The sequence below is a fragment of the Vollenhovia emeryi genome, unplaced genomic scaffold (genome assembly GCF_000949405.1).
Source record: "Vollenhovia emeryi isolate VEMERY1.0 unplaced genomic scaffold, V.emery_V1.0 DF939129.1, whole genome shotgun sequence".
NCBI classification, from domain to species: Eukaryota; Metazoa; Arthropoda; class Insecta; order Hymenoptera; family Formicidae; genus Vollenhovia; species Vollenhovia emeryi.
The window spans coordinates 1,639,485-1,660,085 of record NW_011967237.1 but is presented as its reverse complement, the minus strand read 5'-3'; the positions used below and the strand labels follow the sequence as shown (position 1 = coordinate 1,660,085).

The following is a 20,601-nucleotide window of genomic DNA, read 5'->3' as shown; positions in this document are numbered from 1 at the left end:
GTCATTTAATTTGTGTATTACACAAATCTTTCCACGAAACAGACAGTTTTAAGTGCAAAAGGTGCGAAAGTGCAGAATCACCCAGCATCCCCTTAAGTGCAAAATTATCCTTGCGTTACTGAATATCGACAGAACTAATTTAGAGAATTGATTATTACTTAATAAAAGTATTACTTAAAAATCTTGGATATAGATAGAATAGCTAATTGCGATTTTTAGTTATGCGGGATAAAATTCGTAAAAGATTAGAGTTACGAACGATCCAAATAATTGGATTACTAATTGTGGGCCCCAAATGGGTTACTGTCTTCTTGTTTCCCGAGTCTTCTTACGCATGTTCAGCTACTAATTCTATGTACTGCCGATTGATATCAGCACTTTGTTCACGAGATATCACGAGTGGCGATATTACGTTCTGGGCGATATTGGGTATTTACCCTATGTTTATCTATATAAATAATCTCACTTATCTATGTATATAAATAAGAGTACTCGCGCGAGCACGGTGTAAGAAAACCCGTGCTGGGCTACTAATTCCGATAATTTGGAATTCGCGGCATGTAGTCGACGATAACAGTAACCGCGGCAGCAAATTGAATGTAGGAGCCTCGGAGATAATGGTCTCGTCTTTATCGAGAGTATCTTACAGCTACGGCCGGCAGTACGTGGAAAAGTAATGGCCTGTAGATACTACCCTTCCGAATAGTTGAAATATCGGCCTGTCAGAAATTCTGGAACTGGAATTGCATTCCGCCACTCCCTTCGCCGACTATCCTTCGTTTTCTCGCAGGATTATTTAATTTATGTTTGTAACCCCACTGCGTCCACGAGTTTATTTTGTAAATCTTATTAGGACTCGAATATTATAACGTTTCATGTAAATCATATTAAAGTATTATATCGTCCGGCGAAAAACAACTTTGTGCTAAAACTCTCATTGGATTTGCATTAAAACTTTAACTATATAGATGGCACATTTACGCTGCGGATGAATTACCGGCAAAAAGTGCCGATCTCTCCTGGCGGAGACGTCTAACAATGCGTAATTATTAAATTACAAATTGCAAAATTGCGAGAAATTGCAAGCAGTCGTCGGAGGTAAGAAATTTCACGCTCAGGGTATTAAAATTGGCATAACGAGCCGGTTTGCATCGTCGCACACGTCGCTCGTTAAGTGCGTATTTGTTCGACGCGCTAACGACATTAGAGTTCTTGCCCCGGAGTGGCCGCGCTCGCCGTTAGACGGTGCATTTTTCGTCGATGAAAAGCTGCAACCTCGGACTAGAATGTCGATGACGAGAAAAACTAAGAGGGGACGACGGGCGAAAGAGGAAAAATGTGTCACAGGCAATCTGCAGCTAACGAAGCCGACATTAAAGACCGGTACCGCCGGGCTATTGAAACACTCGTACTTCTGTACAACATTTCGTCCCGTTTGCACGCTCTATCGCGCGCTCTTTGAAGGCCCCATTTTACGGCCGGCATTGACCATCGCCTCTTGATTTTAATTTCGGTACGAGCATTAAAAGATCGTCCGCGCGAACTCTCGAATGAGAGAGCCCTGATATATATAGGACTTCTCGTTCTTTTCCTCTTGGATCAGCGCAAGTTGCCATCATTAGACGCAACTTTCGCGCTGTATAAATTGCAGTATGCTCCATTAGTTAAAAGTTATTGCTTTGAATAACGGCTTATTAAGGCGGTAAAAGGGAGCGTCTTCTTTTCCTCGCGGACACCAAATTGCTCGCGTTCTCCTCGAACGGAGAGATAATTCACCATTACGCAATTTGGAGAATTGCTCGCGCTACGTTAAGAGCGATTCCATTATCGAACGAATGGGGGATTGGAGGACTTTAAGAGGAGCCTCCGACTCCGCCGGACGATAATCCTCGCGCCGACGTAACGGCGAGTTTGTCAGACCCGTAAATATATCGGTATCTTCATCGCGGGCCGCGCGGGCGGCATTCTGCTATCTCGTAATGGATTCCATAACGGACGTTGCATACGTGTTGGGTCGTGTCGTTCGCATGTAAGCCCCGCAGGGGCGGCATCCTCTTTCCTCTTTCACGAGCCCGCCCGTTGTAGATTTCGCTGACCGACCTAAACGCCGACGTAGCCTTAATTAAACGGCCGCCCGCCCGCGCGTATAACTGATCGTTTCCTTAATCGGATGGTTTTTACCGTCCGCGGATGTAGGGCGACACCGAGTTCTGCGCGCGGACTGGAGATTGAGTTAGCCGCAGCTCGAGGGAACGCGCCTGATCCACGCGAGGCGATACCAGCGTCTCCTCCTCATCGTTCTGCATTTATTTCAGAGTAGACCGGAGGGAGACGGGGAGACCACCGTGGAGGTGGCTCGCGTATTTGCGGTGCGGTGCACCTCGCCTGACGTAAAATACGGATGCACCGAGCGCCGCATTTGTTCCCACTTGCATCGCGGAGTAAACTGTCATGATTGGCGCTGCAACTCGAGACGTCGGAACATACTTTACGTCGCTTCATTTGGCGTCGAGTCTTACCGACAGTCCTGATTAATTAACAGCTAGTTGATATCTCCAGTTGCTTCTTGAGAGAATACGAGAGAGTTATATGTGAACAGAGAAGTGACATTTTAGCAGCTATGATTAATTAACACCGCTGAGATCGCTTGGTACCGGATTGATTAATAATTGAGAGTTAATTATATAACTTGAACAGTATAGTTTTAGAGGAAAGTCCCCTATTATGAGATAGCAGGGTGGTTTCATCGTGAATTTATTAACCATGGAGTGAAATCTGTTTAGTGGAAAATTAGATCGTGTAATCGTTGTGAATAACGATTTGTGATTCAATTATGACATAAGCCGAGTGAAATTTGCACACATTGATTTTTATAACGCACTGAAAAAGTTTTTTCGCCACCTTAGCTAATCGTGGTTTGCTAAAACTAGTTTGCTGCCGTAACTGTAAATTTCTAGAGCACAGCAAACGGTTGTCACAGCTAAATATCAGCTGTCCATATTTTACACCTGAAATTTACTTACCACGTGCAGTTTTCAGCTACGGTAGCTACATTTTTTTTCCGTGCGCGCTTATAAGAAATGTGATTGGTTGTCTTTTCATGAATTTACTTTCAGATACATTCGCTCTTAAACGAACGATCGCATACAAGAGTTTCGTCGTTGTAGCTTGCTTACTAAAGTTAAACCGTAATCATTCTCAGAATGCATGGAAGCACAGAAATTATCGTTCTTCGGCCAGTAGTTTCTAAAGTGCAACCGCTTTGTCAGCAACTGTGATCTTAATTGTAATAGTCGTGTGCGCGGTCGAACAATGTACGTACGTACACACGTGGCACGGAGTGACACGGGAAAATCGTCACTCTCGGACTCGTTGATTCGCCCGTCCAATTTCGAAAGGCGTTTAGCAAATGATCGAGGAATCCATTGAACGTGAACCCTGCAATTTCGAAGCGATTCTAACAATGGCTCCCCCCCCCCCCCCCCCCTCTCTCTCTCTCTCTCTCTCTTCTCTCTCTTTCTTTCTCTCTCTCGTAAAGAGTGACACTGTGTGACTCCAGACAATAACGCGGTAAACGTAAATTACCCCTTCGTAAGGTAGCGAGCGCGGGAGAGGCCACGATTTGAATAGCGAGCAAAGCGAACAAAGTGAACAATACGCACGATATGTCAATTGAATTGGGTCAATATCCGGTAACGATGGGTCATTCCGAAACTGGAAGTCCCCTTCTGCATTAATTTTCACATAATCAAACCACATAAAAAGACTCGATTTGCGTAAACGAGTTGCTTACGGAGGTGCCGGAAAACGAGACCGATCGCGTCGTCTCGTGCTATCGAATGTTTGTTCAACTACGATTTTTCATTTCTTATATTTTGTATGTATGTTAAGAAATAAGATCAGACGTTGTTAATAAGATGAATCTTGATTGTACTGCAAAGTAGATCTGGTAAAAGATAAATAAACGTGTGGTCGTACGTAAAATGATGTAGGTAGCACAATTTACTTTATTTAAACAATAAATTTGAACATTCGATAACACATTTCATATGAGAAGGGATGAATAGATTTAATCAGCGTTCAATGATATGCAAAGCAAGAACTCTCAAATCAAACGCCATTAACTCCTTTCAATCGCAAATTTGCCGGTTTAACATAATGTCGCTTCGAACTTTTAATGAATTGAATTCTGCGTTAGGTTTGCTGCGGTCGTCACGGCATTTTAATTGGCGCTAAGTGGCACAACGCTCCGCTTTGTAACACTTCAGCTTTAAGCGTTAGCGCAACGCAAACTGCGGCACGTGGCATAGTTGCATAAAATCGAAGTTCCTGAAATCAAACAATCCCTCGTGCGATCGTTGCGACTGTCAGCGAATTCCGACGATGCGCGATGCCAGGCTACGTCGGGGAAACGGCGTGCGCCCGCGTCACGCGCGCGTGTTTATACACATTTCAGAAACACGTCCTCCGAGTGAGTGCCACGAAAATTATGACCGACAGGGCGCATCCCGCGGAAGCTGCTGCAGCGGTTGAAATATGCACGCAGTGCACCGCAGTGTTGCGCGGAACACTGCGACAGAAAGTAATTGTTCCTATTGTAGCTCTGCTACCAGATATTAGGCCATGCGTCACTCCCGTAGGAGCGCCGAATTACCCTACACCCCGGACGCAATTCCGAGAAATGAGAATTTCAATTAGGACAAGGCCCATTCTTTGCCCCGTGCTCAATTATAATCGATATCGTTACGTGCGACGTTACGATGTAGTGACCGAGAAAGCGAGAACGTCTATGAGATCAGAGCGAGATGTAGGTAGCTCAATAACTTTTTATGTAGTATGTGAATTCACATACCGTTTTTCACCTGTCCTCCCGAGTCGAGATGTTGGTACTATTTTGACACTTTTAAGGATAATCTACACCTACTTAGCTGATCTATACACCTACATAGATCAGCAATAACCTACTTTGATGACGTTATATTTTTTACTCCTCCCTTGAATCTTTAATTCTAAAAATTTACTTTAACTCCTACTTAAAAGGACCTACTTTAATGATATATTGGCAAAAGTAGAAATTTCCGACACTATCGGTTTTTAAGTAGGAGTAAATTTTGTCTTACTGTCTTAGGTCTAATTTTGTAACTTACTGTCTTTAGGTCCTACTATATAATAGAATTAAAGGTTCAACATAGGGCAAAAATTTCGACTCGCGCTGCGCGCCGATTTCTTGTCGGACTTAACACAGTGTCGTTTAGATGGAATCATTGTCGTTAGCAAATTTACATATTAAAATCGATGGACGATATCTAATTATTTGTCTTGTCTATCTTTTCACACTTTCTAAAAATCAATCAGTGGAGTACTGACTATTCGTTGTTTTCAGTGATAATTCACTGATTGATTTCTAGAGAGTAACGAGCGTCCGTCATTTAAAGAACTAATAAATTTATCACATGGACCGTAGCGGATAAAAATGAAGTCACAAGTTTTGTAGAATGGTATTCAGCAATTTACACGTTCAGCTCGTGGAAATGGCTGGATCAGCTATGTGAGATAAGCGAAATATTCTCGGGCGAGACACAACGCTGTCCAAGGGGCACTTAAACAAAATAATAAAAATGTTTAAATAATTCTTTCAGAGAGCACATTCCGAGTGACGCTACAGAAAAGTAGTCGCGGTCTCGGCCTGAGCGTTTCCGGCGGCGGCACCGCGGGGCCCGTCAGGGTGAAAAGGCTCTTTCCTCAACAACCCGCCGCCTTGTCCAACAAACTTCAAACTGGCGACATACTGCTGGCTGCCAACGGAATCCCGCTGACTGGCCTTACCAATTACGTGAGTAATCAATTAACTACGATTGAGAATCAATGACAGGTAGAAACGGAGCGGCGCAGCCAACTACGAATGAACGAGTCGAATCGATAAAGGAAAATGCGTTATCGCTACGTGTAACGATATTTCGTAGATATTTTACATTAATTCTTAGAAAAATTATTGTTTATTTCACTGACAACACGGATAACAACGTCTGTTTTCGAGGAAGAAGCAACGCACTGTTCTACTGATATTAGATAAACGCAGTAAAGCGCACATACACACACCGTTACGTGTTCTGAGTACTCGGTAGTAATGATCGCTGCGTTCTCTCGACTGGCGGCCTCAGCCTTGCTCTCTTCTCGCGGCTCTCGCCAAGATTTGCATTGGATTAGCATAATGCAGCTACGCCCGCGAGCTCCGACGAGAGGATAGACGTTATCTTGCGTGTACTTGGCAGCTTGTCCCACGAGGGCAAAAGCAATGGTGCCTCCTTCTGCCGGTACGCAAACGCGTATGCTCGCGTCGTAAACTCGCACGCTGCTGCTGCGGCTCTCTCGCGCATTCTCCGCGAAACGCACGGACTCGGCGACGGAAGACGTTAAAACGTTTACTTTATCTTAACTCGATTGCTCCGCTTTGCTACAGGACACCAGTCGGGAAAGTGGTCGCGACCGCGTTCAACCGCAGTCGTTACAAAAGTAAAAAAATCGCACGCTCGCCGCTCGTTAAATGTAAATTTGATAAGAAATTAAAGAGCAGCGATTTTCAATTTATACCGCGACGTAAAAATACACAGGGAATACGATTTACCTTTCCCGAGCGTGAATAAACATTTGAGAATTTTTATATCCCGCTAATGTAATTTGTTTCAAGCGCGCCGTGAAATACAGAACATTCACGATAACAAATTGCAAAAGATGGGCGCAAAAACAACTCCTTCAAGTTTCAAGAATTTTATCGGCAAAGAAATGTTAAGTAACGTCGAAGTCTTTTTCCAAATCTATCTGTAATTTATCTATTTTTTTACGTACAGGGTGTGTCGAAAAACATACACCGACAGAAAAAAATGGTTGCAATTACCACAATCTCACTATAATTTATAGTCATTTTAGGAGTCGACTACATTTTATAATTCTTCCAACTACGTAAGTTATGGTTGACCTAACAATGTATTATATTATAGTTCTTATAGACACAATATTGGTCCATGCAACTCATGATATGTCATAACCCAAAACGAGCCTTTAACTTGGTACGATGTACTATAAATATTGCAATAACAACCACAAGTAAAATTTCGAATAACTGTAATAGTAATAATCGTATTTACATTGGAAATAATATTCCCCGCTTTTTATTATACAGGGTGTCTCATTTTAAAATACACCGAAATTTTTGTCTGGCGAAAGAGCGTATTGTTCGTGGCGTAGAGCATCCCCTTCTCGGTTACGCATCACACGGAGAGACCGATATGGTTACCACATGTCTAATTAGGGTTGGCACAACCCCAATAAATAGTAATATTTGGGACAGCTATATCTGTGGTTGTCATACCCACATTGGTATGATAAGTAGTGGAGACAACTACCTATATACGTTTTGTGCAGCAAACTTGGTGAATGTTGCAACACAAAACAATGTAGATGCCCCTACTATTTATACGGCAACATTTTAACTTTAGTTATTTTTGCCTCAACGGTCTTTCCGTGCACGTATTTCAGACCACCTTATATATCATCCCATCTCGACTTCACATCTCGAGACCTATCGTCATTCCGTTTCGCTTTTATTGCAAACTAGCGGAATACGGTGTAGCACCCCTCCAGCTTTTGGACCACCATAATAACGCCCTTAAAGAAGACGACGCCGAGGCGGTGACTTCGAGGGCGTTATCTTTGTGTTACGAGAGAGCGCGTAATCTTATTTCGATGCTACTTGTTGCAGGCTGCTCTCGAAGTTCTGCGTACGACGCCCAGCACGGTCGAGCTGGTGGTATGCCGGCTTCCAGGAGATAGTAATGTCACGCCACCCGGTGCACCGCCGCCACCCCCAGTAAGACGAGAGCCACCGCCGCCGTTACGTTTACTTAACCCTCTGCCGCCCCTGCAGATCGAGCCCTGCGGCGTAAGTAATGCTCCACCTAAACACTCCATGAATATATGCACGGTCGTCGCGCTATCGTTTCTCGAATGAATAAATAAATCGATGAGAAGTATCGAACGAATTTTTAATAAACTCTACGTAAAAGCGTTTGATCATTTATTTTTATCTAGCTTTACTTTATAAATAACATTTTCCTGTACTAAAATATTATGCTTTTATATGTAAGAAAAATGGTTTAATATCATCGATCGTACATTATTCCTATGAGATAATTATTTTGTTATTAATAATAGGATTTAATGCAATGCCAAATTTTATTAATGTTGTAGCCTCTGGATGTTATTCGTCCGATAATGTGGCGATAAATTTAAATTTTAACAAAGAGGGATTATTAATTTTGAATATTATGAATGTTATGAATGAACGATATCCGTATTTGACGATAGAAATAATAATAACAGTGTTTAATTCCTCACGGTAATGTACAAACAAACAAATTATTCACGTGCGACACTTTGCTCCGAAACGCTATCCCCGGAGAAACATATACAATGAATATAGAATAAACGATTAGCTTAATGGGTCTATTTTAAATAATGATAAAAAATACCGACAGAAAATAAATAGATTTAATTTATGTAGATTTATCTTTTCTGAAACTTAATTTATTATCGTGGCATTCAAACTGCAGTGGTCGCGATTAAATAAAGCGATAAGCCTGACATATATCTCGTATGTACATTACGTATTAATTCCGATATTCGATTCTCCTGAGGAAACTTTAATATCGATTCTTGAAGTAATACTCATAAACAATAGCGTACATATTACATTCGTACTACATTGCGTACTACAGCTCTAAAGAGAAACATGTAAAACGTGCAGTCGGATATTCCACACGTAGAATTCATACGTGCATCCCGACTCGACGAATATGTATATGTATATTTTTTACACGGTTACGAAAATATATTTTTTACGCTCGTCACGGATTGACGGAGGTCCCAGGTTCGAATCCTGGCTGAGGTAATATTTTTCGCAATAAGATTTCTTTACAGCACGGACAAAGAACATACTCTCCAATTGATATAATTAATACAGCGCTTAAGATAATAACGAATGCAATTTTTCTTTTGCAGGAGTTTGACATCGAGATGACAAAAGTTGAGGGCAGTCTCGGTTTCACTTTGAGGAAGGCAGATAGCAGTGCCCTGGGCCACTACGTGCGCGCACTAGTCCGAGAACCGGCTCTGAGCGACGGCAGAATTCGGCCGGGTGACAAGATCGTCGCGGTGGACGGTGAGCCGTTGTCGCCGATGAGCCACGAGCAAGCGGTCCAGCTGTTGCGACAATGTGGACCGACGGTGAAGTTGCGGCTGTACCGAGATCTGGCGCAAACCCCGGTCTCGGCACTCTCGCCCACCGAACCCGATCACCCTCTCCGTCCGCCACGAACGAGTTTGAGGTATTGACCCAGGCAATTAGATCATGCCTCGTGTCGTATTTATACAGAACGTGTACTGTAACTGATGGTATTACAATTAAAAAATGTCAGATGAAAAAATACGTTGAAAATGTAAACTAAATTCTTCTCGCATGAGACTTTGTTTTTGAGAAAATTAATTTTACCATTTAGGAAATTACGAGTAATTGCATTTGCAGAATGGTATAGTCTGAGATTTAAGAATTAAAGTATTTGATAATTTGAAGTAAAGAGCATTAGAACTTGGATGTTAATATTAGAGTAGGAATGCGGTGATGACTGATTAAAATATTCGGCAGAGGGTATAATTTAAAAACAAGTAAAAGTCATAAGATAACAGTCTTTTACTTGTTTTTAAATTATGCCCTCTACCGAATATTTTAGTCAGTCATGCTCCGTCATCTCACAAATAATGTTCTCGCGTAACGAATTCCGACACAAAATTTTTATAGCATGTAAGTCTATATATTATTAATTTAACTCAAATTTCTGCATCTCTCTCTCTCTCTCTCTCTCTCTCTCTCTCTCTCTCTCTCTCTCTCTCTCTCTCTCTCTATCGCTCTCATTTTTAGTATGTGATTATACACGACAATCCTTTCTACATCACCAAAATACACGCGAGTCTATGTATAGGACTATCTCAAGTAATACCTCTAACAATTATGATTTTTGTAACTGTAAACTTAATATCTCGGATTTCTTTACTTTATTTATGTATTAATTTGTAAATCTTTAATTTGTATTGTCAGATCACTTGAAAAGGACCAAAACCCATGGACGAAACGTAGCAATGTTTAAACATAAAAATTGCCAGATACGGTCAACAAAACTTGATGTTGATAATAATTTTAGATATAAATATTAAAAAACACTCAGAGAGTTCAGTTATGTATTTCTCTTCTGTTTGATTCTTGTTTATCCGTTGACCTATAAAAGAATATTTGATAGTAAATGTGATTTCGATTCCGTCTCTTGCGGATATTCCTTTATGTTTTTATATCACGCACATTTCTTCGGTAACGTAATCGAATCGCATACAGAATCAATTTACAGAATTTATTCTTTCATGCCAACAGAAAATATTATTGATAAAAGATCGCGGACGCTTCTGTTTTACATCTTAAGTTGCTTTAAGTTGCTAACGTGATCATATCCGGCTAAAACACAGCATTTATGATCTTCCATAAACGAGTTATAATTCAGTATGTTCCACGTGACTTTTTAACAGACAAGAAGCTGTGGATATGCTGTGTGACTTAGCGGTTCGAAAACTATCACCTGGTGCATCAAGCGGATCTAGTAGCTGCAAGCAACAATCACCTGGTGCATCGTGCAACTCGCCCCGAAGATTACGTCGTCTCGCCACGCGCACTTCTACTGCCGAAACCGATAAGGGTAAATAATTAATTAACAGCATGTACACACATGCAAAGAGTCATAAGGCAAATGGACTGATAAAGCTGAGAGAACATACTTGTAAGGTTCTTAAGCGAAAAAATAATTAAGAGCGATCAACGAGATGATGAGAATTTTGACAATTTATCAATTCTATATAAACTCTTCCGAGCATCCAAAAATGAGTCTAATTTGCAAAGTATATTCCTCGAAATTCTGTACGAGAGCGGAAGGATTAACGAACATCAGCTGTTACTTGAGGAGTTTCCGATAACGTTAAAGCGACGACAGAACATTTAGCGCCGAGCTGTCTCTCAGAATTATCTCGAGTCGCGAGGGATTTGGGCAATCCTCAATGATAGAACCTCGCGGCGAGTCCCTTCGCGACAAAATCTCTTCACGACAAGCGTTCTCCGTGCCGTAGAAACCCCCGAGAGCAAGTTGCACGACATGCAAACGACGTCGTCGACGGCCAGCCAAGCGGAGACCACGTCGGACTCGGACCAGTGCTCCGTCAGGACGCAAATCACCAATTCCCAGGCGAACACACCTGCGACCGACATAATCGATCCGCCGCCGTTCTACGACGTCTGCGACAACGACGACGAATCTAAGTCAGCCAAGTCGAACAATGCAGCGTCCAGACCTCGCTTCCTCGATTTGTCGGCCCCGCAGGGTAAGCCGCATTTCCAATTTTGCAGCGTTGACTCGGACGGTGAATATCCCGGGGACGGCGAAGTGATTCTGGCCGAGGCGGAGCGCAGTCGGCTGGCCGAGCCGAGCTACGATGACGAGAGGAGCGTGACGGTGCTGTCGAGCGACGAGCACGACAACGATCTCCCGTCCGAGCCGGCTTCGATGCCGCCGGTGCTCTCGTCCACCAGCAGCACCAGCACCGTCGCCTTCAGCTACAAAAACCCAGCTTATCAAAGCGCTAATCCAGCCTGCGGCAGCGCCGGCAGTGACCCGGCTGGAACCAAGAGCAAGGCCACACACTCGAGCGATCAGGACATCCCGGGTAATTATTTCACTGCTCGTTTTGCCCGTCCGAGAGATGGATTAATGGATTCAAACTTTGATTGATTAATGGTGCGTCTTGTTGACTCGCTTGCGTTTTACATTCAAAATCGTACAATTAATTGAATTCGTGTAATTAATGTGATTACTTGAGGCGGTTACTTTATCTTTATCATGATTATATATTTATAATTTATATTTAATCTATTTATAAACTTGTAAACGTAAATTAATATTGAAGAGCTCATTTCAAAGTCCTAAAAATTTACATAGAAATATACATATATTACGTGTTACGTTAAATACATTAAAGCTGTTATAATAAATTTATTAGTACATATTAGTACAAGTCTATAAAGCTTCACTTTCATTCACTCAAAATGATTATAAAAATGAGCTCTGCAACCGCCGCTAGAATCAACTCTAATCGCGCGAATATACACGCCGTCTACTTTGCGCCGCTATCATTGAAACCAAATCAGAGCGCGTCAGAGGGAGAGACCGATAAGATAACGGTCACACCGTCGCGAAAGTAACGAAACATTCGCGGGTGTCAATTGACTGAGGTTTTGTTACGTCGCGCAGGAAAGATTCTAGGAACTGACGACCCGGGCGGTAGCAAGGGTCTGTTGAAGTGGAAGGGCGTGATGTTCGCTCCAAACGACGAGACAGACCACGGCACCGAGCACGAAGAAGAGGCCGGGAGAGACACCACGGATTCGGTCGCTCCTATCGAAGATCTTGAACAAGGCAGCGAGGTTGGTCCCACGACATTAAGCTTCCGTAATCGAGCTTCGGCTTCCAACCGGATCAGTAATAGATCTTACGGGATAATCCTACACGGAGAGAATTTTTTCTTAAAGTTTATCCTGAAAATCATGTAACCGCGGGACAACATGGCATTTCGAAGAATTTTATGGGAGTTTTTGAAATTTTACCATACATTTTACTGGTAGAATGTAAAATGCCATGTTGCCTCACGGTTACACGATTTCCAGGGTAAATTTTAAGAGAAAATTCTCTCCGTAATTTCGCCGTAAACGATCTTGAAATACAACGATTAAATTCAAATATCGGACATACGCTTTGTTTCGTTTCGTCGCTTGACTGTTTTTAATTTAACGTTGGAATCGCGATTATTGGGGATGTCGCGTCGCAATGTTGCGCAATCCGCTCTCGCTATTGTAGGTGTTCATGGTGGAGCTGACGCGTGGGTGGAACAGTCGGCTGGGTTTTAGCTTGCAGCCGGAAGGAAATCGTACGGTGATATCGGTCGTGCATCCTGACAGTGTCGCGGCTAAGGATGGCAGACTCAGGCAGGGCGACGTATTACTGATGGTGAGTCTCGCACATCGAGCCTGCCCTCCACTTCTTCCTCCACATTTCACGAGAATTTCATTACTGAATCAAATATCTCGGCGGTAATATTAATCGTCTGTAACTCACAACTTTGATCATGAGCTTGTGGTAATATTTATATTCCTAATAAATAATATCTATGAAACGCGTTACTTTGAAATTATGAAGATTAAAGGGATTAACGTAGACTTCCTCCCTAGTAGTGTAATGCATCGACCAAACATTGGTTAAACATTGGCCCAATATTTGGTTGTATTTGCACTGTGCTACGAGGGCTCGAGGCTGTTTTGCTATATAAGATGATACTTACAAGTATCGTCTTTTCCTTCCCCAGGTTAACGAGGAGACCGTGGAGGACATGTCAACAGCTGATATAATAGATCTATTGCGGAAGATACGCGGCTCGATAGGCATCACGGTGATGAGGAGATCCAAACAAGATAATGTAACGTGACACTAGTCCAGTGCGTGATCGAAACAGAAAAACCGAAAGAGATATGATCTAATCGATATTGTTCCTTATCAATGGAGCCACGGCGAGTTTGATTTAGACGTAAGTCCGCCGTGAAGAAAGTTCAACCAGGAAAAGAGACGCTGATTTTCCTCAACACGTTCGTTAAGTTTTAAATAATGAGAGATGGTAGAAATAAGTAGTAATTATTATTAAAAAAAGATAAAAAGATTACAAAAGAAGAAAATACAATAAGAGATGTCATGAATGGCGGATTCTCGACGTTGAAAAAAAAAGTAAACCCGTCACTGTCAACGGTGAAGAACGTTCACGAAGTAGCATCTTCGTGAGATACTTTCGCTCTGTGAAAAGCAGCGCGGACGCCTCCGATCGGAGAAAAAGGGATCGTCTTCGACTCGGTCGATCACAAAAGACTGCCGTCGAGAAATGTTTGCAGATGCCATCCAGATAATATCCCTGACGAATATCCGGAGATATAGAGTGATTAGTTCCCGCGGGATTCTTCCGAAAGGAAGCCAACTCGCCGAGGATGCGGGACTAAGATGTCGTCCTGGGGCATCGCACTGAATTCCCGGTTTCGCCCGCGAATCAATATTATTTACGATTGCAGTTCCGCTGAAACGTGATTATAACGCGATTCATCCCAAAAGAACATTCGACATGCCGACCGCGCGACAGATTGCGCATTAATTATAGGATAATCGAAGTGCCCTCCCCTAAGTTTGAATCTCTTCGATCTCGAATTATCGGCGCTCATTAATAATATTCCTGATAATTTGCGGTGATGTTCACGGAAGAGTGGCGGCCTCTTATGATTAATGCGTATTCTTCCAACGAATTCGAGAATCAAAAAGGATCAATCAAAATACGATTAGAGAGAAACAATGCTGCGAAATGAGACGCGATCGGCTCAGTCGGAAACTAATTATCTAGCAGGAAAACGATCTTAATTACGATCTTATCTTTTTTACGAAATTGCGGTAGATATTGTATATAGTTGTAAAAAGATATTCTTTTAAACAATGTAATGTTCACGAGCGTGGGAAGAAAAACTCATTTGGGAGCTTGTAGTAGATATCTTACATATCTCTATAAATCGTGCATATTCTATCAATATACTTATTTGAAAAAAAAAGAATTAGAGAGAATTCTACAAAGGATAGAAATTTAAATAGCAGAAGTAGCTGTAAGTGAATTTGACGGTAATGATATAATTTTATTTTTCCCTGACGTACACTTAAAATAATTCAACTTATGACTAAAATTAATATTGGATTTCATATTTTTCCGAAGGCGCTGACAATTCCTCCTCCGATTCCTCCGAAAATAGAGCTACGCTAAACATGTACCGTGTAAATACTGTATTTTTATCCCAGAAAGTGTAACTTTACCGAAAGAGCTTGTCTATTATCGCGAATTCATACGAATAACAAATGTAGATTAATTAATTTTACCCCCCCCCCCCCGCCGTCGTGCATGAGAAGTAAATTTCACGTGAATTCATCGTGAGGCAGCTAACGTTTCGGCTTTAACTTCGTCCATTCGTGATTAGATGAGAATTTACAATAATTAATATTCGTAATTAAAGCGTGTGATAAAAGGAACTCGACGGAGTTTCCTTACTCAAGCGGAAGAGATAATCTATTTTCAGGAATTTCCCTTTAATGATGAAATAAAATTTATAAATAAAGTAATAAATTTAACTGACTAAATAAATAGTAAGAGACAATTGGCCTTTCTTGCGGCGAAGTTAGTTTTTTCGCCGTATTAATATTTAACTTCTTTGAGGCTGCTATCTCTGGTCTCTTAGCGAATCAAAAGACAATCTATCGTAAGCGCCAGGAACGAGTGAATCGTGAATGGGTCGCTGACGAATCTGACGATAAATGAATTGTGACTACTGCTTGTAAGATAATGTCTCACGCATCTCTATACATTTCGATCTTCCCCGGGAAGACCGGCAGATAGCTACGCACGGGATAAAAGCTAGAATCGCTTGTAGCATGTATACTTGAGGGATGTATCAACGTTCGAGTAACTACCTCGCGTGATGCCATACCACAGCGGAACAGAGACTATTGTTAATTGCGCGAATCTGTTTAAGGAAAAAGATATTTTATGCCTGAAAGCATGTATTTCCTGATCTTATGTATATGTATCCTTAATCATGTAATGTCAAATGATCACAGAAGAAATGATACTGATCATTCTATCAAACGGTTAATGTTGTAGAAAAAAACCGCTAAATAGGGGAGCTAGAGACAGAAGCTTGTCAAAGTACACGAACCGTTTAACATTGTTACATCAACGACGCTTCCCGAGCCGTAGAAAAATTTTCGTTCCTACGATAATGACACACCTCGCACGCAAGCGAGGAGAGAGGTGTCGGCACGATATAAAGTTTTAACAATCTATAACAGTGCAATAATATTAAGTAAAACTTAGATGAGAACGATATGTAATGAATGTGATAGTCGTTCCGTTTAGAACATTAGCGCTGTAAATCTACAAACTTAGACGAGTTTATCGTGCGAATTACACAGTATGTACATAAAGTTAATTGTACAATTGTATAAATCGATACCAAAGTTGTACTAATATCAAAGTTGTGTAATATCAAAGACGAATATTTTACTGTGTAACCGATTGTTAGAGACGGGCAGCTATATTTTGACATTACGTTAAGCTTATTAAATTATTGTTAGAATCTATGAACATACATTCGAGATATGTGTGTAAGTTTTATCGAAAGTTGCACCGATCGTTTTATCGTTCAATCTCTTTCCTGTTTGGTATTATATGTACATATATATGTATGCATATGTATATATGTGTATATGTATACATGTGTATATGCATATTGAATATATATATACATATATTCAATAAAATTGTTTCTTTGATAATGATTTCAATACTATTCCTAACAACACACTCAAATGACATAGTAAAATATATAGGAATAGGAAATATATTGCGAATATATCGAATTCTCAAGCTTTTTTATTTTATTACATTTTTTAATCAATTAAGTCACATAATTAACATAAAAAATGCAAACACTTATATAACTAAGACCGTCCGAAATATATATAACCATATTTATAAAACTAAGTCAAATGATCTTCAAATTTCTTACAAAAAGTAAATAATATATTACTATTCAAGTGTAAAATATGCTGCACATAAAAGAAGCAGAATGATTTTCAGTTACAACATATAATGTATCCTTTTATTTTCTTTTTTTTTAATAATTTTTATTCTCGTTATGCCTTAAAAATAAATATTATGTATTTCTGTTTTCATATCAAAGGCACTATAAGTACAAAAATTTTGATATTTAAATATAGACAACGATTGAGTACTTAGTCAAAATTACAAAAGACTTACTTAATCTAACATTTTTATTTTTATATTTTATAATGCTCAACAAGATATATAAAATAATTTTCATGATTCTATTAATTCCATGATTCAACTCATGTTGCTAATTTTCTTTCCTTTATTACTTATTTTATTTCTCAATCGAACAGATTTTCTCGCCAAATTACGTACATTATTTATGCGAATTGTCTGCGACTGCTCCTTCTCACTTTGTGATTTTTCTTCGTCCTGCACAGTTTCGCCAGGATTTTCATTGTTAAATCCCTTAGCTTCGCTAAGGCCAAACCGGGGCAATTTCTTAGTATTCATCGCTCTATCCGCAATTATTTCCACGTCGTTTAACGCAAATGCTATTTCGCGTTCCCGTTTTCGAAAAATCCTAGTTGTCAAATCTTGGTCGAGTGCCTTCAGGTTTTCTTTTTCAAATTTTGTGCTGCCAGAAACATAATCCTCCATCGCTTTATTTAATTGCTCGTGCTTTGACCTCTCTATAAAAAGTAAAATTCTTTCATGAAACTTTTTAATAGAAAGGGATAACTAAAAAGAAATAACTTTTAGTCAGATTTTTTAAATATTAAGGATTATTCACCGTAATCTTCCTGATTATCAATGTCACTGTCTTCAACAATATGATCGATATCTTCTACAATTATATCTACACTTTCATTGTATAATTCTATCTGCGATCTATCTTTAGGCTCAGAGCATGTAACATATTTATCCAAATTTGTCTTTGGGCCACTTCTATCTCTCTTAGATAATTTAGTTTGTTCTCCATTTTCTGTTTCCACTTCAGAAACTGATCTTTTAGTGTCAATATCAATTTTACTCTCCGAAACATCACACTGGCTTGATCGATTAGTTATTTCTTCATGTATTAGAATATTTTCTGGAGATAGTTTTTCGACCTTTACACTTTCCATTTTTCTAGTACAACTAAATGAATCTGGACTAGTTTTACATGGATAGTTTAAAATATTATGGTTGGAAGCACATTGGTCGGTGGAGTCGTCAGACGAAGAATTTAATTCGACACTTAAGAAATTTATAGGATTAGGATTTTCGTTAAAATATGTTTGCAAGGGACAAGATGTGTTCAAATCCAAATCTTCGATACAATTAGTGGTAGAAATTAGTGGTAGAAAATGAGTTTTCTGACGATCCTTATCCGAATCTTCGATACAATTAGTGGTAGAAATTAGTGGTAGAAAATGAGTTTTCTGACGATCCTTAATAGTTGAATCGTTTTCCATAACACAATCATTATCAGAATGTTTTTTGTTTAATATGTTGCGCCTAACAGATATTTTTTGTGGACCATTGTCATATTTGATTCTAGCAATTAATTGGTCGAAACTATCCTTATTTGTGGTCACTGAAAATAAGAAAATTAAGAAAATTAAGAGAATTGATAATATTTATATTTCAACCATTTGCAAAATTTGCAAATACTTACGATATTTCTTTCTCTGTTGCTCTATAACATTGTGTTCTGTATTTCTATTGACGTTCAATCTCTGTAAAAATTTAATGCATTAAAATCTAGAAAAATTTTAAGATCAAATATCAAAAATTGATATATATGTATATATTATATCTTTACATTTAATGGTTTCTGTACTTTCTTCTCGAAATTCTCTTCTTCTTCACATTGCTTAATTAATTCTGCGACAGGTCTAGGGTATGTTTTATCGCATTCTGCATTATAAAGAATCGTGTATCTCTGCAATCTATTCTCCAATGCTTTTCTATCTCCTTGAGAAAATAAACCTAGCTCTTTCAGTCTTTTTCGTATGACATTATCCTTCATTAAATTTAACACTAACTTTGGCAGTGGTTTGCGTTTCGGTTCGCTTCTGGAAATAAGCGAGCAAGTAAGGAAAGATCTAAAAAAATATTAAGACAAACCAGATATCCAGATCACAGTAATTTCCTTTGAAAGCTCGAGAGAACAATACAAGAGAACGCTTACTTTTTAGGCTGGTCGTTTGCACTCTCCCTCTTTAAACAATCGTCCAAATGTCTATTTATTTTACTTTGGAACACTCCTACTTTGCACACCGGACATGTAACTATCTGGCAATCTTCTTCCTTTTGAACACCCCTTTTACTCTTCGGCGTAAACATCAAAGGTATTCTAAGATCCGCACTGGTACTAGGAGTGGATACATCTTGCTGATGATCTTTTCGCCCGCGAGGCGTGACATTGCCAGCCGCGAGCGTGGGGCTGTCAAAACTTTTGTGCGACACCTCGATTGCATCAAGAACATCTTGCTCTTTCTTGCATTCGAAATTATCTACAGAGCACACAGTTTCAGAGTTATCGTCCTTCGCGGTCAGTAATGTTTCACGATGGAACCTCTTGTCGTGTTTCTCCTTGAAATTCAAATACTGAATGATAATCTCGTCCAAGAGCTTGTTCTTTCTCAAGTCTTTCTCGAAAGTCTCTTCGTAACAAATTGGACATTGGGTCTTATAATGCAGATACTTTCTAATGCACAAGGAACAATCTAAAAATACGGAGACATAGAGTATACGAGTAATAGATAATATGGATATTCCAAAATGTTGTGAAGGCCCAAGAAAGAAAATATGTAGAAAGGAAAGAGTGCCAATGTGAGCCACAAATGAACAGAAAACGGTTCTCAAAAATTAGAAACAAAATTTCTCTTTAATAAACGTTTCGACCCTCCTTCGGGTCTCCCTCAGTAAAACTCGTTTAAATCGACTAAAGCGTATCTTAAGGGATCAGAGTGGTATGATGATCTGAGAATCATTTCTCTATCAGCGATAATCCCAGTGTATCTCTAAATGGTCCCAGACATAAAGAGAACTGAAAGACTCAGGTCGACAGAGGGATGAATCCGTTACACCGGTGTTAACACGACTGTGATGATATGGATCTCTTCGTAGAATTACTTACAGCTGTGGGAGCAGGAGGTTATCACGCTGGTGTCCATATACTCGTAGCATATTCCACAATGTAACAACTCATCGATACGCTGAAATGACAAAAAAATAACATGTATACCATTCATTTCGTCCTGCCACCCTTTCGCGGAGTGAAATCACGTTCTCGGTACCTTCAGCTCCGGTTCTCTCGGCCACATTGTAAAACCCGAGCTTTGAGTTTAGGACAAAAGGTCGAACATCATCGAGCACCACACCATCACTTGGCACGAAATCTGAACCGTGATTCGGTAGGAATCGTTAATTTAATAGAAAAGGTTTTAATAGAAAAGAAGCGAAATAACGATGCCAACAATCGGCAGGCCGAGCCGCCATCGCGATGGAGTGTTATAAGACTTTGTACACACTACACACAACGTTACGTGTCGCGGGGGCGAACCACAAAGGGTGAGGGGAAAGAAATGTCTATTGCAACGGATATGACAGTACCAAGATGGCCAACACCCGATAGTAGGCCTGTTCTTTATTACTGCACTACTGAACTAGTGCAATAAGTTAAAATGAAACAAATAGATTACCTCTCATTCCAACTCATTGCACCAGTGTGCACTAGTTCAGGAGTGCAGCAATAAATCTGTGCCCCTTTGACTATATAGTCAAAGC

The 20,601-nt window shown here is 40.1% G+C and overlaps 2 protein-coding genes across 6 annotated transcripts in view; one reads left to right on the top strand and one right to left on the bottom strand.

Moving 5' to 3' along the window:
* Positions 1-16,634, top strand: part of LOC105568445 — a 117,642-nt gene extending 101,008 nt beyond the window's left edge. The window contains exons 5-13 of one of the 2 annotated variants that reach the window (XM_012024136.1): positions 5,640-5,833; positions 7,760-7,939; positions 9,058-9,383; positions 10,630-10,796; positions 11,221-11,410; positions 11,498-11,814; positions 12,399-12,571; positions 13,002-13,151; positions 13,507-16,634. In XM_012024136.1, the coding sequence (XP_011879526.1) occupies positions 5,640-5,833; positions 7,760-7,939; positions 9,058-9,383; positions 10,630-10,796; positions 11,221-11,410; positions 11,498-11,814; positions 12,399-12,571; positions 13,002-13,151; positions 13,507-13,626 (1,817 nt within the window). In that variant the 3' untranslated portion in view covers positions 13,627-16,634. Of the gene's footprint in view, positions 1-5,639; positions 5,834-7,759; positions 7,940-9,057; positions 9,384-10,629; positions 10,797-11,220; positions 11,815-12,398; positions 12,572-13,001; positions 13,152-13,506 lie in introns of both variants that reach the window. The other variant, XM_012024135.1, reaches the window with a different exon arrangement.
* A 75-nt stretch (positions 16,635-16,709) lies between these two features.
* LOC105568444 (E3 ubiquitin-protein ligase RAD18-like) lies at positions 16,710-20,321 on the bottom strand. Of its 4 annotated transcripts, none has more exons than XM_012024134.1 (8): positions 20,112-20,321; positions 19,952-20,030; positions 19,001-19,538; positions 18,632-18,914; positions 18,485-18,545; positions 18,203-18,403; positions 17,618-18,136; positions 16,710-17,516 (listed from the first exon to the last, which is right to left on the bottom strand). In XM_012024134.1, exons 1-8 carry the CDS (start codon positions 20,136-20,138, stop codon positions 17,119-17,121), a joined length of 2,106 nt encoding a protein of 701 aa, XP_011879524.1. In that variant the 5' UTR covers positions 20,139-20,321; the 3' UTR covers positions 16,710-17,118. The 4 variants fall into 4 exon arrangements, with proteins under 4 accessions (XP_011879524.1, XP_011879523.1, XP_011879521.1 ...); XM_012024133.1 differs by having other exon boundaries at positions 17,618-18,191; positions 18,258-18,403; XM_012024131.1 differs by having other exon boundaries at positions 17,618-18,403.
* Between the last annotated feature and the right edge of the window lie 280 nt (positions 20,322-20,601).

Bases quoted from the DNA above. Each gene is read 5' to 3' on its own strand.
- LOC105568444 (XM_012024131.1), bottom strand. From the start codon at position 20,138: ATGTGGCCGAGAGAACCGGAGCTGAAG. The intron at 20,031-20,111 runs GTACCGAGAACG...TTGTCATTTCAG, and splicing joins CGAGAGAACCGGAGCTGAAG to CGTATCGATGAGTTGTTACA. The intron at 18,404-18,484 runs GTAAGTATTTGC...TCTTATTTTCAG, and splicing joins GCAACAGAGAAAGAAATATC to TGACCACAAATAAGGATAGT.